The sequence below is a fragment of the Lissotriton helveticus genome, chromosome 3_1 (assembly GCF_964261635.1).
Source record: "Lissotriton helveticus chromosome 3_1, aLisHel1.1, whole genome shotgun sequence".
Taxonomy (NCBI): Eukaryota; Metazoa; Chordata; class Amphibia; order Caudata; family Salamandridae; genus Lissotriton; species Lissotriton helveticus.
In genome coordinates this window covers 305,424,218-305,445,491 of record NC_136061.1, presented here as the reverse complement: position 1 = coordinate 305,445,491, position 21,274 = coordinate 305,424,218, and the positions used below count along the sequence as shown (strand labels likewise).

General features: G+C 45.3%; 1 protein-coding gene across 6 annotated transcripts in view; it reads right to left on the bottom strand.

The window, feature by feature from the left end:
* Positions 1-21,274, bottom strand: part of TEX14 (testis expressed 14, intercellular bridge forming factor) — a 2,253,432-nt gene that overhangs the window by 1,454,686 nt on the left and 777,472 nt on the right. For all 6 annotated transcript variants that reach the window (XM_078679858.1, XM_078679856.1, XM_078679860.1 and 3 more), the window contains one exon: positions 4,835-4,916. In XM_078679858.1, the coding sequence (XP_078535984.1) occupies positions 4,835-4,916 (82 nt within the window). The remainder of the gene's footprint in view (positions 1-4,834; positions 4,917-21,274) is intronic.

The following is a 21,274-nucleotide window of genomic DNA, read 5'->3' as shown; positions in this document are numbered from 1 at the left end:
AGAGCAGCAGTTCAGACAGCGCGTCCGAGCGTTTAGATCACAACATTCTGGTAAGCGTTTCCTTCGAGTGTTAAAACCTCTTAGCGAGTATGCCTAATTTAACAGCGTGTTTAATACTTAACCTGTGCGTTTAAATACGCAGTAAACTCTCAATAACCACCAAGTGTCCACATCGGTAATCTTAAGGGTATCACGAAAGTAAGTTACCGACCCCCTGGATCAGTTGTGTAACATAAGGGAATCCCGATCGTGTAGGGTATTTTATGCATTTGCTACGTTTCACATTGATTATAAGATAATGAAAAGGGTTCATGTTAGGAAAACGAAAGTGACTGTGTATTTGTTATCAAATATGATCTTAATCATAACATGTCGATATTTTTTTACAAATATTTTTTTACAAACATTGTTCATTACTAAATATTCAAATGTACAATATAGTGATAGACACATCCTTTGTTTCACAGATTTCCCTGATGAAGGCCATTAGGCCGAAATGCATTGGAATGTATTTGAAATACAATTGAAAAATAAGTTGGAAGGAAAATCACAATTGTTGAATACACAAAATTTGTGGTAAAGCAAATCCTCAACATTTGCAAAAAATAATTTCTATGAGTATGAATAAAATACTTATGAAAAGTGAAAAAGAAAAAAGACTTTGTTGAAAAACTTTATTGATCACAACATTGCTGGCGAGTCCAGCGCACATTCGTCTGTGACCTAGGAGACACTTGCACTATTTAGTGCCAGCGCAATCCTTTAGCACTTATAAAATTCCACAGGGACGCCATCTTCTCCATGGGCCTTGTGATAGGGGTATCTAGTAATGGCCTGTGCAATCTCTGTCTTACCAAATTTCCCCCTTTAGTAAATCCATGCTGGACTCATTGAGGCTGGGGATCTGCACACTATCAAGGGAGGCCTCCCGGCTGGCAAGGTCATCTGCCATCCACAGGGTGTACAGGGCCTGGAAGAATTCCACAAACTTGTTCGTAATGCCTTGTGGGCGATTGTGAAACTATTATTAAATGATAGTCCCACGCACTCAACTGTGGTATTTTCAATAAAGATCTTGTAAAGGTCGGTGGTGCGAGCGGGTTAATCCTCCTGAGAATGAGGACCGTAAATTGAGGAAATAGCGCTCTCTGCGATGGAGCGGCATCCCCCACTACGCACTCGGTTTATAGCTTTTATTGATGCGTTTGAGAAAAGAATTTTGAAACTATTCTTTGATTGCTGTTTCAAACGAGTTAGAATTTATTTACATCAAATTAAATCGATAATGCTTCATTGTGACTTCCAAATACTTTAAGTATTATTTCCATGAAGTTATGATAATTCTCATTTGTTGTATCTCATAACCCAATGCATTTCGGGCGTAACCCCTTCCTCAGGGGTATAACTGAAAAAGTCATAAATAATACCGCAATCAACAATGGAACAGAGATGTTTGCATAACATGCATATTGTTACACGTAATTACTGTGAATTATTGTCATGCAGAATAAACATCAAATTGTGAATGAAAATGGTGTCAGGAACATAGTTTGATATGTGACTTGTAATCCTGTTGCTGTGGAACATGCGTGTATATCATACAACCGAAAGCGGGTGTGTGAAACGTGGTACGATGTGAACGGTAATACAGAAAGTGCCAAGAAGTAGCCGAGGTGAAACGTGAGCAGGAAACGTGAAAAAATAAAAATAAAATAAAAATGAACTGTGGTACCAAGTTGCAAAAATTACGTATTGCTTACTCGTGTTACAAGAATATTTTGTGTATCCGTCACACGTGATACATAAGGTGGTCAATTTCTGAAAAAAATGCGATACGAATTACATCAAGACCACGTTCGTAGTTTTATAAATAAACAATAGAAAATAATGCGGGGGTGAAAAAGCTTACCGTTGTATGTGTAAACAGTCCGTGTGCGAAGGCTCGAACGTTCGGAACAAGTGAGACTCCACTTTTCCGGCGCTTAATGTGTACAATGAGGTCACGTGATTTGGATACGATTATACAAGGTGTGACCGAAAAGTAAAAGGATGAAAATCATCCAACAGCGACTTATGTGATAAACGAGGATGGTCTAAATTAAAAAAAAAATTAACAATGATTAAAAAATGAATAGCTAATGCACGGAAGTATATCGTGTACCGTTTGGTGGTGAAGTCACGTGATAATGAGGTTACGTGATAATAAAGTCACATGATAATGAACATGGAATCGTTTGTAGTTTGTGAACCGATACAACTACAAAACTGTTGTTAATGGTGAAGGGATCAAGTGTACATGGTGTACAACAATATTGGCGTGTTTCAAATGTCATGCAAATATAACAACATTTCTTACAAAAAACGTATAGTTACATACATTTCAAAGAAAGTAACTAAGTTCAATTTTTTCATTCAACCGGTGAGGGTTACCTGTATTGAGAAAATAAATCCAAAGGGTCTCCAATGTTTAGTATTGTCACGTCCTTGTTCAACAGATATTTGTTCAAGTACACAAAAACGAAGTTGGCTAATGTTGTGATGCCATTGATTAAAGTGGACAGCTACCAGAGATTTCTGATTTCTGGTTCTGATATTACTTTTGTGCTCATTAATCCGGATCCTAGTTTTTCGTTAAGTTTTGGCTATGTAAACTAGTCCACAAGGGCATGTCAGTAAATATACCACATTTTCACTGTTGCATGTCGCAGTGACTTTCAATTTAATTGGAATCCCTGTGAGGGGATGTCGCAGAGTGTCACGTTTGATATTTGCGTTGCAATTCCCACAATTTAGACAAGGTAATGTGCCTTTGAATATTGTAGGTTAACTTTTAGGTGTTTTTAACATCTGTTTCTAATTGCGAGTGCGTTGCTAAGCGAACCATGGAGCTGATTCAAAAATGCCGGTAAAATCTGCTTCTGATCTCAACATTGGCCAATATTTCAAAATTATTTTTTTTAATTCTGTAACTTTTTGCTGAATATTTAGATACAAATACCACTCTGTGCCAAAAGGCTATAGGTGAAGGAGACCAGCGGTTCCCAGCAGAGTTGGAGGGGTCAGGCGAGGCAATGCAGGCTGTTATGGGCCTGGGCGGCCCAACACGGTTAGTAGCAGTGATGCATCTCTGTGGGTATGCCAGGGACAGCAGCGCCGTTGAAAGCCCTCAGGGGCAGGCCCCAGGACATGGTGGGCTTGTGGGGGGACACATAAGGAGCCCAGTAATGAAAGCAAGTCCCCAATTGCAGCGGGTGGGACCAGCACAGCAATGCAGACACAGGAGAGAACAGGCAGTAAGGATTTGCAATCCAGCCGGGGTCAAGGAACTGCAGAGGTTGAAGAGCGAGACGGCCCGCTCGAAGTTAATGGTGATGCGTGCTGCTGTGTTTCAGAACGTCCTGCGTGGCTGCGGAGCTGGCGGCTGGTGAGTGCCGTCACAGGGTCACTTTGTAGCGGCCTACAAACCCCAGTGGGGTCACAGAGGGGGGACCGGTAGCTCTGTGCATTCAAGACAAGGCCAGGTGAACAGTGTCAGGAAAAATCTACTTCTGGTTAAGCTATCTTGTCTAAAAAAGAGTTCTCCCAGGCAGCCTGTAATAGAAAAGGTGTGATGCCTCTACCCGGTACAAAGGCAGGTTTATTTTAGGAGAGAGTACATCTTAATACAGTCTCTAATAATATGAGATTCAGCTTTAGACAAAGGCTATATTTATGGGGAAATTTCCATCGAAACATAATGCTGACAAAATGGAGACGCTGCCTGCCATGGATTCGTAGGCCATCCTGTGCGGCCGTGGACTGGGCCGCTGGTATTTGCCGTTGGGAGGCCTGTTGATTAGGCCAATACCCCCCAGCGGGGTCGCAGGAGTGAGGAGGTAGCATAAACCGATACAGATTAGGTCCCCACGGCAGTTAAGATTCCGCCTAATCTCTAAGAACACTACGGCGAGTGGAGATCACTTAGTTAGCTGCCATCATCATCCATCGTCTCTGTACTGGGGTGAATGTATGACATTGTTCTGCATTCTGTCCATCAATTGTTCTTTTCTCATTGTCCTTGGCCAGACCACGCCCCCTGGGCCCAATATTGGTCAGTTAACAAATGCTTATTCGATTCATGAAGGACCAAAATTATGTGGTAGTTATATATACCAGCATCTAATGGTGTACCTCAACATCAATCTTTTCCTGGGTTGTACCTGATTCAAACCACTTCATATCTGCAAATATTCAGCATCAGAAATGAATATGCCCTGTCAGCATTCATACTGTAGCGAAGGTGTGCTTTCATGTGGTTATTCCTACCAGGAACGTTTTATGTCTATATTTTTAAGATATAGGAAAGTTGCTTTCAGTTTCATCGCAGAATAGCAGTAGTTTACAAAGCTAAACTACTGAAGAGAGTATTAGATATAAGCACCTCTGAAGTGTGCTTTCTGGTAAATTCCCTTAGGCTTTATGACATGCCATACTAGACACTGTTTATTCAATCATATGTTTGAAATGCATTTTTTTTACTGTTGGTACTAATCTCCTGCTTTATTTGTGGCTGTGTAACAAACAGATTTATTAAAAATCTATATATTGAATGAGATATGACTGAGCATTGTATACAAATACAAGTCACATATGCTTTTGTAAGAAATAAATATATGGTGTTACTTTATACACAAACCTCTGATGGAAACAGAATGCAGCTGTCAATGATAATGACGAAATAACTATTTAAAAAAGGTATACATACTGAGAAAACAGGATGACAATCATGTGCTAAGAAATACAGGAGAATATAAGGAATGTTGCAATACTTGTTACATTCTATTGATTCTCTTACCTTCCCATACCCAAAACTGAATATGTTTTTTGCCGGAGTCAAGCCACATTTAAGAAATTTGCACAAAGGATTGGTTATGTTTCTATATATGAAAGAAATAGGGAAAGTATTAATTTACATCATATTAAAAAATTCAAGAGTAACAAACTTATCATAGCATACGTACAAGACCATGTGGGGTATTTATGTTCCGCAGTAACTGGTCACCCAGCAAAAATTGGTTGATGCGCTGTCCCTTTAGTTCTCCTATTTCAAATAGAGGCTAGAGATGTGCTGTGATGTTGACAGCGGAGCCACAGCCAGCTTTCACATTGGAAACACCAAGTGCACTGCACAAATACTGACTGGCATGGTGTGGGAAGTCCCGACCCATGAGAGGCAGCCCTTCACGTATTAAGTTATGCAGGCTGCATTTTCACACCTTCTCACACGACGTCCATGTTTGTTCAATGAATTACGGCATTAGAAACAAATAATAGGGCATATTTACAATGAAAGTGGCAGAGTGAGGCGTTAAACCAAGAAGGCTAATGCTGTGCTCAGTAACTTTCAAAACACAGGGATGCGATGTATTCCTGAGAAATCTGTGCACCCCTGCGTTTCTCCCTGTGCTAGCACTAAAGTTAGCTGCCTAGCACCAACACAGGCACCCTTGTACTATAGTGGACGGGTGCCTCCATTGAGGAAACAATTGTTTATGTGCAGGAAGGTGTCCATGTCATTATATACAGTCCAAACTGCAGCCAATCAGGCGACAGCTCCCTCCAGAATGTTCTCCTCAGAGGCTCAGGCTCTCAGATTTTCTCGCTCAAGAGTGAACCAAGTAAAAAGAGCATAGACTAGTCCCTGAGGGGAGGTGGGTGGGTTGCATGTGAATCTATGAAAGATACGACTACTGGAGAACCACAGATTACAGGTAAGTAACTATTGTTCTTCTCCATTATTGGGGAAACCGTTCATATATTCACATGCCTGAATCAGAGTAGAAAGCAGTACATCCACAATAATGCTCGTAAGACACTACTTGTAACATAACTATATGTACAAAAGGCATTATGCAATAACATACATAGAAATAATATAGTATATATATATATATATATATATATATATATATATATATATATATATATACACACACACACATATACACAGGGCAATGTTTATTATATATGATAAGCATGGCTAATATGCATCTGAGAAACAGTACTGAGAGGCTCACCTTATTTAAAAGGATTAAGTAGTGCTTGGTAAAAGTGTGTCTGCTGGACCATGTTGCAGCTCGCAGATTTGATGTAGAGGCACACCAGCAAAAAGAGCAGTAGAGGAGGAGATTGCTCTTGTAGAATGTGCTCTCGGAGTTGTTTGCAATGGTCTTCCTGCTTGCTGATGGCAGAAACAAATTGCAGCAGAAATCCATTGAGCTATGGTTTGTTTTGATATTGGGTATCCATGACGTATTCTTCCATAGGCCACAAACAATTGGTAGGATTTACGGATCATAGAAGTCCGTTGTAAATAAAATTTGAGACATCTCTTGATGTCAAGGGTATGCAAAGTCCTTTCCGCAGGTGATTGAGGATTAGGAAAGAAAGTCTTTAAAATTATTGGTTCATTGAGATGGAAGTCCGAAGGCACTTTAGGCATAAAACTGGGGTTAGTGCGTAGCACTACCGAATTTAAGGTGAATTGAAGAAAAGGCAAATTAATAGTGAAAGCTTGAATGTCACTGACTCTCCTAGCTGATGTTAAAGCTAATAGCAGAGACACCTTCCACGATAGAAACTTCAAATCCACTCTATGAACAGGTTCAAAGGGGTCTCTTCCATTTAAGCCTGTAAGTCTTAATAGTGGTAGGCGCTCGAGCGTTGGCTAAGACTTCCTTACAATCCGCAGGAATGTTTAAATGAGCGAATTCAGGCTGCTAATCTCAGAGATGCAGGGTCCGGGTGGCAGCTCTGTCCATTCTGGATGGACAGGAGGTTCGGTATTGGTTGAAACTGAATGGGATCGCATTCTGAAAGAAGGAGGAGTTTGGTAAACGAGAACGGGCGAGGCCACCTGGGAGCAATGAGAATTAGGCGACAAGGCTCTCTCTTCATTTTCCGGAGAACTCTGCGAGCCATCGGTATCGGAGGAAAGGTGTAAGCATATATCTGCGACCAATTCATCGGAAACGCATTCCCGCGTGACCCCTCCTGGGGAAGCCAACTTGCAAAGTATGGGCATTTGCAGTTCTGGTTGGTCCCAAACAGGTCTAGATCGGGACGACCACACTCCTGAAAAATTCGATCCAACGTTGGTTGGTGTAGCTCCCACTCGTGATTGGATACTGTCGATCTGCTGAGGGAAACTCCCGGAACATGGATCACTGATAGGCTGATCCTGTGTCGTATCGCCCAGTCCCAGATTTGTTGGGCTTGTTGAGGGCAGACCTTGTTTCTCCTTGTTTGTTCAAGTAATGCACACTTGCTGTGTTGTCTGTCCGAATTAGTACTGAAGTTCCCAGAATGACGGTGCGAAAGGATTTTAGGGCCAGGAAGATGGCTAGCAATTCTAGAAGGTTGAAATGCCATGTCCGTTGCTGGATGTTCCACTTGCCACTGACCCTCAGACCTTGAAGGTGTGCTCCCCAGCCTTCGAGGGATACATCTGTGGTGATGGTAAATCTTTGGGGCATATTATCAACAACTAGCTATATTTATCGCTAAATGAGCTTAGCAATATTTTTTTTATCGCCGTGCATCGCCGGATTTTATCACAGAGATAACGTGGTATTAGCAACGTTTATCTCAAATGCGATAAAATATCCGGCGATAGCGGCTTAATGCGTGAATATCGCTGGAAATCCAGAGATATTCAGGCATTAATGCCAATAGGGTCTTAACCTAAATATCCAATCGCTGTGCCTGCGTTGATAATAGGCGATAGCGATGTTAGCGACTGCTTTCAGTCGCTAACAGGTTAGGCACGACCACTTTGCATGTCATTAGCGATAAACATCGCTGACATGCAAAGCCGGCCCCAAACCGCTCGCTATCGCCTACAAACTGTCTCTAACTGCTGTTAGCGACTGCTTGCTAATAGGGCGATGAAATTATCGCCGCTTTAGCGGGAAAAACTCCCGCTAAAGCGCCGATAGGGCCCTTGATAATATGTCCCTTTGAGCTTCCACTAGGAATGCGCACCCTTTTTCCACGTTCTTTTTGCGAGTCCACCAGAGTAAGGCTTTTCGCATCCGCGGAGTAATGCGAATGAGATCGTCAAATGACCCCGAAATCTGCAACCCCTGGTCGTTGAGCTCTTCTTGCAGGGGCCTCATTCTGGGACGGCAGTTGGGTACTGAAGGGATGCAGGAAGAAATCATCCCCAAAAAAGACTTTAACTGCCGGACTAAAAAATGCACCTTTTTGATCGCAATAGGTGGGCAAGTTTGCAAATCTTTTGTTGTCTTTCGTTTGAGACAAATGCTTGTGTCAGTTGTGTGTCTAACGTGGCTCCTAGGAACGTCTTTCTTTGCGATGGAACAAGATGAGACTTGTCGAGAATGATGGAGAGACCCAGAGATTGGAAGAGTGACAAACATCTCTGAATGTGGGCGCTTGCGACTGTGAAAGAATTCACCTTGATAAGGCAGTCGACTAGGTACGGAAACATTTGGATCCCTTCCAGACGAAGGTGTGCGGCCACCGGTGCTAGAACCTTGGTAAACACACGGGGTGCTGAACGTAGTCTGAAAGGAAGGACTTTAAACTGGAAGTCCCTGCCAGCCACTCTGAACCGCAAGAATTTTCTGTGTCTGGGTAGAATTGACACATTGAAATATACGTCCTGGTGGTCGAGGGTGGCCATGTGATCCCCCGCAGAAAGGAGTTGAAGGATTTCTTAAAGAGTTAACATCCGGAAGGATAACTTCTTTAAGTATTTGTTAAGGGAGCGAAGATCGGGAATGGGGCGCCATTCTCCTGATTTTTTCATTATCAGGTAAAGTCTTGAATAAAATCCCGTTCCTCTTTGCAATTGAGGGACCATTTCGATTGCTCCCTTTCGAATCATCAAATTTATTTGGGGAAAAAGCACCTTGAGATGAGCTGAAGGTGGGCCTTTGGGAGGAGAGTTTGGAGGAATCTTTATGAACTCTAGAACATGGCCTCTGGCCACAATGTCCAGGACCCACTTGTCTGATGTTATAGCGGACCAGTTCAAGAAAAATTGGGAGATCTTTCCTCCAACTTTTACAGGGGTAGGCGGTACAAGAGGTGGCAGGTGGCTGTCGTCACTGTTTTTTAGATGACCCCTGTCCGCGGTAGGAGGTCTTCCTTTTATTCTGCGAATAAGAGGTATTTCGTTGTTCGTAAGACTGTTGTTGTTGAGGCTGGTATTGTTGGTTACTTTGAAAGGACTGGTATGACCTTTGTTGGTTATAGCCTCCCCAATTAGAAAAGTATCCACGTCCCATGGCACCCCGAAAGGGTGGCTTCCGAATTTGAAGAGTACCGAGTTGTCTCGGTATCTTTTTTAATAGTCTGAAGGGCCTCTTCCACATGTTGGCCAAATAGTGATTCCCCATCAAACGGCATATCAATAATCTTTGCCTGAACCTCCTGGCGAAAATATGTCGGCTTTAGCCCAGCCTTGTCTTCACAGTACTGCAGCACCCTCTAGTTGCTTAAATCAAATGGATACGACATCCACAGCCGAATCTATGTCTCAGCAGAGATGCGCTCTCTTTCATGTAGGATCTTTAAAGCTTCAGATTTTGAAGGTTCCGGCAACATGTCAATGTTGGGAGAGATGTCCGACCACATCTGTCGGTCGTACCGACCTAATATAGCCAGTGAATTAGCAGCACGTCGTCGCTGCCATGATGGAAACCTTTCTTCCAATAGCGTCCAATCGTCTGCCAACCCGATCCGAAGGAGCTGTGACCGGAGAGGAGGGGTTTCTAGTTCATCGTTGTGCCGCTTGGACAATAACAGAGTCAGCTTTTGGTTGACTTATGAGGCATGCAGTTGAGTTATCTGGCGCCTTGTATTTTTTGTCGAGACGAGGCAGGACCGCAGCAATGGAAGCTGGAGCTTTCATGACCTTCAATCCCTCTTTCCAAATGAAGTCAATGATAGGGATAGCCCGTACTTGCTTCCTTGGCTGATCTTTAAAGTTGTATCGGAAGCACTCATCCTTCTTTGTTTCCATAGGCAGAAGGAACCTTTGTGTTGCCCTTTGCATAAGGAGATGAAAGCCTCCGATATCAACTGGAGGAGAATCGATGGGAGCTGGAGTTGAAGGAGACGGAGTTTGTATTTGGTAATCGTCCCACTCCGTAAGAAATTATCTGTCGTCCTACTCTCCTTCCTCCCTATTGTCGTCCGAGGTGTGAGCATCATGGGAATGATGAGAAGGCACTGGAGAAGGTGGTCTGGGTGACCTCAACGCAGAAAAGGAAGCTTGAGGCACAGGTGTCGGTGGAATGGACTCAGCCAATTCAGATGGAGGAAAACAGCGATAATAATCGTCTAACATGTATTGTAGATTGTTTAGCAGAGCTAAAGGCATCTGTGCTGTAGGTATCGCATCGGGAGCTGGAGCTACAGTCTCTGGGGAAGGATTTTCATCCTAACCGCTGACCAAACCTGCAACTCTGTGCAAGATGATAGTTGTAGCATTGAGGAGGGTGCCGTCAACGGAGTTGTCGTCGATTGAGCTGGTGTCAATGAAGTGACCGTCGACGAGGCAGTCTTCGACGACGAGGAAGTCTTCATCGACGAGGCAGTCTTCGACGACGAGGAAGTCTTCGTCGACGAGGCAGTCTTCGACGACGAGGCAGTCTTTGACGATGAGGCAGTCTTCGTCAATGAGGTAGTCTTCGACGACGAGGTTGTCTTTGACGATGAGGCGGCCGTCGACGAGGCAATTGTCGACGAGATCTTTCTAACCTTCGTCGTTGACAGATATAATTTCCTTTGTCGACAAAATTGGCTTCACAGAGACGGAAACCAGCGTTGACGGAGATGAAGCCGATGATATGATCATCTGTGGTCCCGGCGAAAAGAAGGTGACAGTCGACGTCGAAGTAGCGTCGGCGGTGATTTTCGTCGACGAAGTACTCGTTGTCGATGTTGTCGACAACAGGACCTTTCTCTGAGGTAAATCCTTCTCAGGAAGTCGTTTTGAAGCCAGAGACTTTGCAGTTTTTCTCGGGGTGTAATAGGCAGTGGCTTCCTCTTAGAAGGTGGAGGAGCCTTTTATGAGGTGGAAGACAATTCAGCACCTTTAGAGGGTGGCTGTTTTCTCGACACCTTAACCCCAGGAGAAGACAGATCCTCCTCAGCAATCCTCTTCCTAGAGGACCTAGTTGAACCAGAGGTAACACTTCCCACATCAGAGAAAGGGTTGTCTTGATCTCTAATTTTCGGTAGCCAAAGAAGTAGACGCCCTTCTCTGTCTCTGAGAGTTTTCTGAGAGAAGGTCCTACATATTTTGCAGTCTCTCACCTGGTGATCAGGATACAGGCAATAAATGCCATTCTTGTGGGGATCCTCAGAAAACAGCCGGAGCTTCCCACAAGACTCACAAGGTCTAAAGGGAGATTTCTTACAAGAAGACATCATGAAATGAAGAAATTCCTGAAGAATTAGAAGAGTACTGAGTAGAGCTCAGGGAAACTCCCTTCACACGACGAGCGGAAGAAAATCTGAGAGCCTGAGCCTCTGAGGAGAACATTCTGGAGGGTGCTGTGGCCTGATTGGCTGCAGTTTAGACTGTATATGATGACTTGGACAAGTCATAAATGTGGAAGTTTTTTTCCTTGTAATTCATGGCTATTTTACTTCCTGGTTCTAATTTACCTATGTTATGGTTATTATGTGCTTAATTATTGCTTTTTTATGTACCGGGGGACTCCCACTCCGACGAAGGGGAATGATTCCCCTATACTGGAGAAGTTGTGATTCTTCATTTTGATAATGATTGTTTATGTGCAGGCAGGGATGCCTTCCTGCACATAAATAATCATACATGCAGTAGCAGTACACATAGAAACAGCAAAAATGAGGAGAAATAAAGCATTTTTCCTCATTTTGCTATGTTAAGACCTGGTTTTCCCTGGTCTTAATTTTGGCGCTGCCCCATATTTAAATCACCCATGTGAATATGGGGCAGAGTCAAAATCAATAGGTGTTGTAGCAAAACGCCCACTGCAACACTCATTGCCCAACCCTTTCACAATAAATATAGTGTGAAAGGATGTCTTATTTACAAGGCTACGTTAAGCCATAAGGCGGAGCTCTAATCGCCATACGAACGTCAAATAAAGTGACGTTCCAGTGGCGATAGAGGTTTGTAAATATGCTCCAATGTTCTTTACTTACTGGGAGAAATCACTAGATCATCAGGGACATTGATGGTTTCAACTTTCATATGGAAAACAATCAAAATGAAACATTTACTGGACAGTTAATCATGCCACTTGAGGACCACTTGTTATAATCAATTTTCATCAAAACTGCTCCTGCCAGGTAAGCGAAAGAACTTTCAGTGAAAAATAATATTGAGTGCAGGCTGTGGTTGGCCACTTTGTGTGCGGCCTGCAGACCTGTAAATGCATCTACTTAAATCACAATGACAGAAAAGTCTCGGGTTCACCAGGTGCCACTGGTGAACCCAGGGTTTGCCTTCTGCAGTTTGTCCTCCGACAGTGCGGGCCATGCACCTTTTCCAATTATAGGTTTGTCTATTATCATGGTGTCACCCTACGGCCCTTAAGTTATATCTCGGGTCTACCTTAACCTCTGCACTGGTCAATATGCCAAGTCAAGACTTGCCTCCTATGTATTAATGTTTTGCTTTTTTTTGTTTCTTTATAATTTAGTCACCACTGGGGGGGAACGTTGGGGGGGGGTGTTTGTTTTTGGGGCGGGTGTTCTATGTTCTTTTAAATATCATCGTTTACTCTGCACAGGGATGTAGCAGGCCGTGGGACCGTGTGAAGCTGAACCCATCATAGCCGACTGTATTGCCACCCCAGACCCTGCATACTCTCGGGTGCGCTTAAGGATATTACCCTCTCTGTTCTGTCTTATTTGATGCTCAATAAAAAGGAATTTTGAAGAAAAAAAAGGAAAAAAACAACTTTTCCACGATGCTTAAATCCTACCTGTCGTCTCTGAGAGTCTTCAGGGCAGAGAAGATAAGTTCCACTATAGTTCCCTAAAGCCTAGTCATCCTTCTACTCATAAAAAGCAGAAAGCAACTCAAATGGAGGATTTTCCCATTAAACAGAAAACGAATAGGGGTGTGGCCAAGGAGCCCGTAATGGTTGACGCCGCCCACCACTTCTCAGCATAATTCAATGTCGCCCAGGCCCGGAGATTGTCGCGTAGCTGTTCTGAAGGTGCCGGGGGGTTGCGAGGCTGGCCCTGGCATATGCATTTGCTCCTGATTGCAGGGGGGAGTACCAGAAACCCCGGCGGCGACCTGAGCTGGGAAGCCTCAAGATTGCGGCCCGGGCTGATCGCCGCCTAAGGATCGCGGCGGAGCCTGGAGATGTTATGGTATGTTAAAATTATTTGTAAAGCGCGCTTACACTAAGCGGTTTCATGGCGCTCAGAGCGGGAGGACGGAAGCAGAAGGATAACAGGAGCTTTACTTGTATGCTTGTGAAAACAGAAGGGTTTTGAGAAGTGTTCTGAATTGGGTATAGCAGGTTACAGATCTCAGTTCAGTCGGAAGGGAGTTCCAAAAATGGGGGGGCAGGAAGGAAAATCTGAGACCACCATGTTTTTTGCGTTTAAAGGTGGGGATCATAAGCAGATTGAGGTGGGAAGAGCGGAGTTCGCGTACAGGGACATAATGATGGATCCTAGAAGAGATGAAAGCTGGGCCCTGGCCAGCGAGGGCTTTAAAGATGGTACAACCAAATTTGAATACACAGCATTTGGCCACTGGGAGCCAGTGAAGGCTCTTTATCAGAAGGCTTACATGTTGATGCTTAGGTTGATGGAAAATGAGCCTGGCTGCTTAGTAAACGGCGGAATTGGTATTCTGGAACGCCAACATAAAGTGAGTTCGCATAATCGATGCGAGAGATGACCAGGGCCAGAATGACAAGAGTAAGGGCCTCGGTGGTCTGAAATCTACAGATCTTCCGAGTTCTGCGAAGATGAAAAAAAACCAGGAAGATGCCCCTGCATTAATTTGAGGTTTCAAGGACAGGTCGTTGCAGATTATGACCCCAAGGCTTTTTACAGTATCCACTGAGCGGGGGGAGCTGCCCAGAAGTGGGGGCCAGAAGTTGGAATCCCAAGGGTTGGTGGCACCTCCAGTCAGGATCAGCTCAGTTTTATCAGGATTAAGTTTTAATTGGTTGGTGTACATCCATTCGCTAATGGAGGTCATGATGGATTGAAAATTGGTGACTGATTTGTTGGAAGAGTCAATGTCGAACACCAACTGGAGGTCGTCGGCATAATTGAAGGTTATGGCTGGGCTGTTGCGTAAAGACACAATCAGGGGTTGCATGTATAAATGAAACTAAAGGGGCGATAGAGAGGAACCCTGGGGGACCCCACAGGTCAACCTGGTTTTTTTTGGCCGAGAAGTTAGCCAGGCGAACTGCCTGGAATCACTTATGTAAAAAGGAGGAAATTCATCTGAGGGCCAGACCCTGGATGCCAGCATTGCTGACACGGTCGATCAGAAGATCATGATCGACCGTGTCAAAAGCAGCTGACAGATCTAAAAGCACCAGGGCCTGAGTGGTGTTTTTATCGGCTCCTCTCATAAGCTGGTCCATGACTGCCAGGATGACTGACTCCGTGGAGTGAGCTGGTCTAAATCCCGCCTGCCGGGGGTCGAGAAACTGAGAATGCTCAATAAATGAGCTGAGGCAGTTCGTAACGTAGGCCTCTAGTATCTTACTAAGGTAGGGGAGCAGGGAGATTGGGCGGAAGTTGCTCAAACCCAACAGATCGGCGTTTGGTTTCTTCAGAATCGGGACAATCACAACGTGTTTAAAGGTATCTGGAATGATACCTTGTTTGAGGGAGTTGTTAAGAAGTGAGAGAGGCGGGTCAGGGCATGTAAGGAAGACCTCTTGCAAAATGTGAGCCGGGCAACAATCATTGGGGGAGCCAGATCCCACCTTTTATAGGAGAACCAGAAACTCTTCTCTGGAGATCAGGGGAATTTGGTCAAGCGTGAGCGGATTTTTACATGTGATAGGAAGGGTGGGAATGTTGTTTTTAATAGAGGCGATTTTGTCAATAAAGAACAAATTCAGGGAGTCGCATAATATTTGTGAGGGGGCAGATTTAGCTATCACTCTGTCGGGTAACGCAAGCTCATCAACTATTGCGAAAATGTCTTTAGTTTTCGTGGCTGAATTCGTAATTTTCAAAGAGAAATAGATTGTCTTAGACTGGAGGATAGAGTCTTTGTAATTTTTTAGCACAGCTATATAGACGGTTCTGGGGCTTGCTCCCCGCCCTGCAGTAATTCCTCCACTCACTGGGCTGACCCGCAGAACATTATGCCTATGACGAAAGAGGTCTTGCCGGCGCATCTCATCAGTGATGGCTCTACCGTGATGGCCCCTGAAAATGAAGTGCAAAGAGCATGATCAGAGCCCAAGTCGGGGCTCGGGGGTTCAGAGTGTAAGACTTGCCATCGGCCTTATAAATGGAGGCATACATGTGGTTCCTGCTGGCTTCGCCACAGCGTGGAGACAGCACAATCCACAAGCTGGAGACTGCGGTTCCCCCCTGTAGCCTGAGGACTGGGATGACAGTGCGGCCTCCTTGGGGGTGACTGCGGCCTGGGGGTTCCCCCTCGAAGTGGATCTGAGGCCTGAGGCGCCTGTTCGGTGTGCCTAGGAAGGAACAATAGTGACTATCTTGATAGACCGTTCCCACTCGGGAGTGAGGAGGGAGTCTGGGTTCGGTGGACCTCCTGTCAGTGTAGCCTGTCGGACAATGCCCTGCGGAGTAGTGGGCTGTCTTGGAGAGAGTGGAGGCGCCACAAAGGGGTGCTCCCCTAATTGTGACACAGGTGGCGGTTGGCACAACGCCAACTGAGCCAGTGTGAGGGCTGCTCTGAACACTGGTGGGAGCGTGGTCTGGATAGGGACTAGTCCATCAGGGGGCCACAGAAGCACGCAGAGCAGTGGGCCCTTTAACGGTGTGACTGTCCTCGAGGTTGGAGTGGCGGAGCCCTCCCGAGTGCCGCAGGCCTGCACTGTACCACAGGTGGTGGAATTGGGAAGTCAGCAGAGTGGCCTTATCTTCCCGGCACTGCCCAACAGCCGGTGGGCTGTCTGGCGTCATGGGAAAACATTGTGGCCAGCTGGGTGGGGCCACGCATGATCAAGAAGACAGTGCCCGGGAGCAACCAAAGACTGCTCCGGTGGATCATGTAAAGCAGCAGCTGGGCAAGATACTGGAGGCTATTGCGGACACGAAGGCTACCCTCCATCAGGACATAAATGTGGTGGTGGTTGGGCTCAGCCACCTGCGAGAAGAACATAAGAAACTTTCAGAGAGGGTGAACGAGACTGGGTCCAGCATTACAGCGATGGCCCCCGCCTAATAGGCCCTGGAGCACCAGGTGGGAACCCTCACCGACACGATGGGCGTGCTGGAATGGAGGGCAGAGGATGCAGAGGGACGCAACAGGCCGAACAACATTCGAGTCCTGGGTCTGCCAGAAGGAGTTGAGGGCGGCGACCTGGTGTCCTATTTGGAACAGTGGCTGAGGAATGCAGTAGCACCTGAGGGCCTATCGACCTTTTACACCCTTGAGAGGGCCCACAGAGTACCGGCCAGACACCTGGCGCCCGGGGCATACTCAGCGGTGGTAGTGGCCCGATTGCTCCATTTTAGGGACAGGGATGTGCTGCTGCAGAAGGCACGTGCAGAGGGCCCCTACATTGTCAACAACAGTAAAGTCTGCCTCTTACCAGACTACCTGGTGCAGGTATAATGTAGCACATGCTTTAGAAAGTGGCGCATCCACCTAGATGCGTCACTTCGGAAATATGGCGCAACATGGCGCATTTTTTACGCCAGTGGTTCGTCACAAAAAGTGACCCACCGGTGGCGCAAAAGTGATGCAGGGGCTCATAAATAAGCCCCCAAAATCTTACCCTTTGGAGGAAGAAGGAAATACTTTGCTTTTACTTGGTTATTGGGAGGTAAACCAATTGAGGTCGTGAAAAAGTATGTTTATTTGGGCAAAATCTTTTCATCTAACCTTCAAAATGCTTCCCATTTTTAGCACCTGGGGCGAAAATCCGACTCCCATGTTGGGGCTTTACAGAGATTTTATTCCTTGACTGGAAAGAGACATTTTAAATCCCTGCTACAGGTTTACAATATGAAAATTCCACCCATTCTATCTTATGCACTGGAATATACACAGATTAAAATCTGGCAACCAATAAAATTGAAAGAAAGGATTATTTTAAGGAAGCTCATAGAAGTCTCCCAATCAGTCTCAGCACAAGCCCTCAAGCTTTCTTTAACAAGCACATATGCTCGAGCCATCTCTAATATTATAAGGTGGGCTTTTAACCTTTTACATGCGGCTCCTGGTTCTCTAAGAAATATAATAAAATCAGAGACATTCAGAGAAGAATTGGCACGCATACTTTTAATAGGAATCTTAAAGTAGCCCTTGAGGCATCACAATGCACTATAGCACTTTTGCAGGCCTGGTCTCCTTCAGATCTGAAGATTTTTTTATACGTATGACGCCGAGAATACGTTTTATTTCAGATAAGGAGTATTGAACTCACTTAAAGCATTACAAAAATTTGCTGATAATATAGTATACAAAACTTCCGAACACTATTTAAAGTTTTACTTTGAACACAGAGTAAGGCGCTGTATTCTTCTCCTGCAATTAGGAATTCTTACTTAAAAAATTTACTTTCAGATGGAATTGTCCTGAATATTATTCAGGTATCGGTGACTTGTGTAACGGTGGAGTACAAGACCTACGCAACACACTTTTAATTTGCCCACATTCGACCCTTGTGGTAGCCCAACAACGTTTCATAGAACCCATAAAGCTATTTTATCTCAAGATGTAGTTACATTGTGCAAGTCTCCTCAAAATTAATTTATCTGCTATAACTTGTTTAAGTTCTTAAAGAGCTTTTAAAAGTTATTTTTAAAAATTGTGTAAATTTAATAACCACAAACTATGGAGGTCATTAGGATGTAGGGCGGATCGCCACCGCCCACATGGCGGTGTCGATCCGCCCTACATCCTTCCCCGTCCGCCACCCATTTACCCCCCGCCATATTAGTATGGCGGGGGTACTGTGGCGGAAGGGAAGACCGTCTGCCGCTTTTCCACCTGGTCGACTTGTCGACCAGGCGGAAAAGGGTTTAATATGGTGGCACCGCTATCCATATTAATATGGGGGCGGAAACATGCCTTTCGGGGGCCCGTTGTGGGCCCCCAGGGTATTGGGGGGTGGAGGGTGCACATGGGGGTACCTATGGTACCCCCCTGCATTGTCATGGACATGGTGGCAGGCCCCTCACAAAGCCTGTCACCTTGTGCATGACAATGCACGCAGTTTATTCCCAGCATTGTAGCGGGTGGTGCTGTGAGCACCGCCCTCCACAATGCTGGGAATGGAGGATGCCACTGCTATGGTGGCGGTGGCATCCTAATCGCCAGGGCGGGACTGCCGCACCACTGGCGGTCGGTCCCAGCACCACTAGGGTGGCGGGCGGGCGGACGGAAGTCCGCCCGCCATCCTAATGGGCCCCAATGTATCTGTATTTGCAATTTTAATTTACCATGCTTATAAAATGTCTTCAAGAAAGTTTTAAACGTATAAATACAACTTTTTAATATTATGTACTTGCATTTGTTGACCTTAGATGAGCTCTGAAACAAATTTGATTTGACATTACTAAATTGCATCTTTGGACCAATTGATGCAGTCTAGAAAAAAGGCAAGGCAAACTCTGCGCACAAATATCCTTGAATTTCGGAGACCAATAATGTAGTATAAGACTCTAAAATACTAAGCAGCCTATTCACAGACAGCATTTTGTAGCATGTTTAGTAGTATTACAGTAATACTACTCATGAGCTACAAAATGGTATTCCACAAATCTACAATTATAAATCTCCACCTCCACATCTCCAATCTTTTCCATGGGGAGAACCTCACACATGTAAATTTACTAATTAGTAGTAATGAGGGAAGGACAAGGGGGAGTGGTTGAAAAATGTGGTGTACTCATTACATAATAGGTGAGGGCTTAGAAAGGAGTAAGGTGGTTACGGGTGGGTTACGGGAGGGTTAAGAAGTGGTTTAAGGGGGGACAGACACTCACCCCCAAAGGAGTACGCCTATTCCTATTACAAACTACTTATAAAGTTACCACAAACTGAAAAAAAGGAACCAAAACAGTAGTTAATATACTATAGTTCAGAGCTGGAGTAAGTCCATCACAACACATACCCAACCACTGGTACTGCAACATTCTCCCATAGAACATAATGGTGGTACGGACCGCTTTCTACAATCTGAAAGACCCACTGGTCTATTGGAACAGCCCTGCAGGCCTGTAGAAAGCATGATAACACACCTCCCGGGTGTTCCCATAAGGGGTAAATAAAACAGTTTTTCGGTGGAACCAGGGAGGATAAGAAGAAGAGTTGCTGGGGCTCTAACTTTTCCATTTGTCTCTGGCTCTATATTAACAGAGAAATTGGCCTGGGTATTGAGCGGGTTTGGAAGGACTGGTGTTGTCAAAAGGGAAACTCTTTAAAGAAACGTCCGGTACTGACTATGAAAAATGTCCTAGACTTCGGGAGGTTGCTCTGTCTGTCTTTAACCTCTCCAGGGCTGAGTCAACTTTGTCACAAAACATTCAAGAGTCATCTAAAGACTTATCTATAAGCAGGTCCACTGAAATTATGCGGCAAGAGAGGGCCAAATTATGCGGCAGGATCTAGTTAATTATGCTGCAAGAAATGGCATTTTATGCCGCATCATGCGCCACATTTTGTAATAGTATTACTTCGTCATTTTTAAACTTGGTAACACTCTCTGGTCATTGGTTGCACCTCATTGGTACCAGTAAAACCCAAAAATATAGAAATAATCAACAGAAAGGTGACCAGTCCAGCTTTGCAACAAAGCCTTCCACTGAGCAGCAACACATATCCGCTCTGCTCTGTGCCCTCTTTGCCTTTTATTTCTCTTTTTGCCCCGTTTATCTGTTTACTCTGTCTGCCTTTTCCTTTTGCCTCTTTATTTCTCTTTGCCCCATTTTTCTGTTTGCTCTGTCTGCCTTTTCCTTTTGCCTCTTTAATTCTATTTGCCCTGTTTTTCCTGTTTACTCTGTCTGCCATTTTTTCTGTTTGGACTGTCTGCCTTTTCCTTTTGCCTCTTTATTTCTCTTTGTCACGTTTTTTCTGTTTGCTCTGTCTGCCTTTTCCTTTTGATTCTCGATTTCTCTTTGCCCCTTTTTTCTGTTTGCTCTATCTGCCTGCTTCTTTTGACTCTTTTTCTCTTTGCCCTTTTTCTCTGTCTGCTTCATTTTCCTCTTTTGCCATCCTTGTTCCCTCTTCCTCCATTCCCCGCCGCTGCTGCTACCGCAGCCCCTACCCCCAGCGTGTCGCTCCGGCCTCGCAGCTGATCGCCCTCCTCCCGACCCCTACTTAATGGCGGCTGCTGGGCGGCCATGCAGCAGATGAGCCCAGTGGGCACGCCGCTGGCACGCCAAAGGAAAGCCTGTCTGTGCCCAACCGCGTCCTGACCGCGACCAGCACCAGGGACCTTGGTCCTCCGACCTCCCACCGCTATCCCCCCAACACTCTCCGCGCTCTCAACCCGGGACACGACAACTGCCAGCTTCCGACGCCGAACAACACTCAAGGTCCAATCACCTGCCTACACTGCTGCTTTACCTTCACCCACCTCCGGATCCCGGCAAAACCCCCCAGGCCATCGGACGCAAGCACACACGAACCACTGATCTGCATCCTCCTCAACAAACGCTCCCTGTACAAACGCCATAGAAATCTGGGATCTCCTCAACACTCTCACGCCCGACATCGCCTTCCTCAGAGACCTGACCCAACGGCAGCTCCGCACACAACATCGCAACCGCCATCCCCGATGGATACAAGATCCTGGGAAAAGACCACCCCAAACCCCAGGAGGAGGCCTCGCCATCATGCACAAAAGCTCCCTATGATTGACAACCATCAGCTTGTACGACGCTTTGCCCCCATGGAACACATCTACTTCCACACCTACCCCAGAACGATGCTCCATGGAACACTCGCCTACAGACCACATGGCCCCTGCAACCCATTCACCAACGTCATCGCACGACCTCATCGCACCCTATGCCCTCGCCTTCACAGACTACATATTATTCGTAGACCTGAACTCCCACCTGGACAACC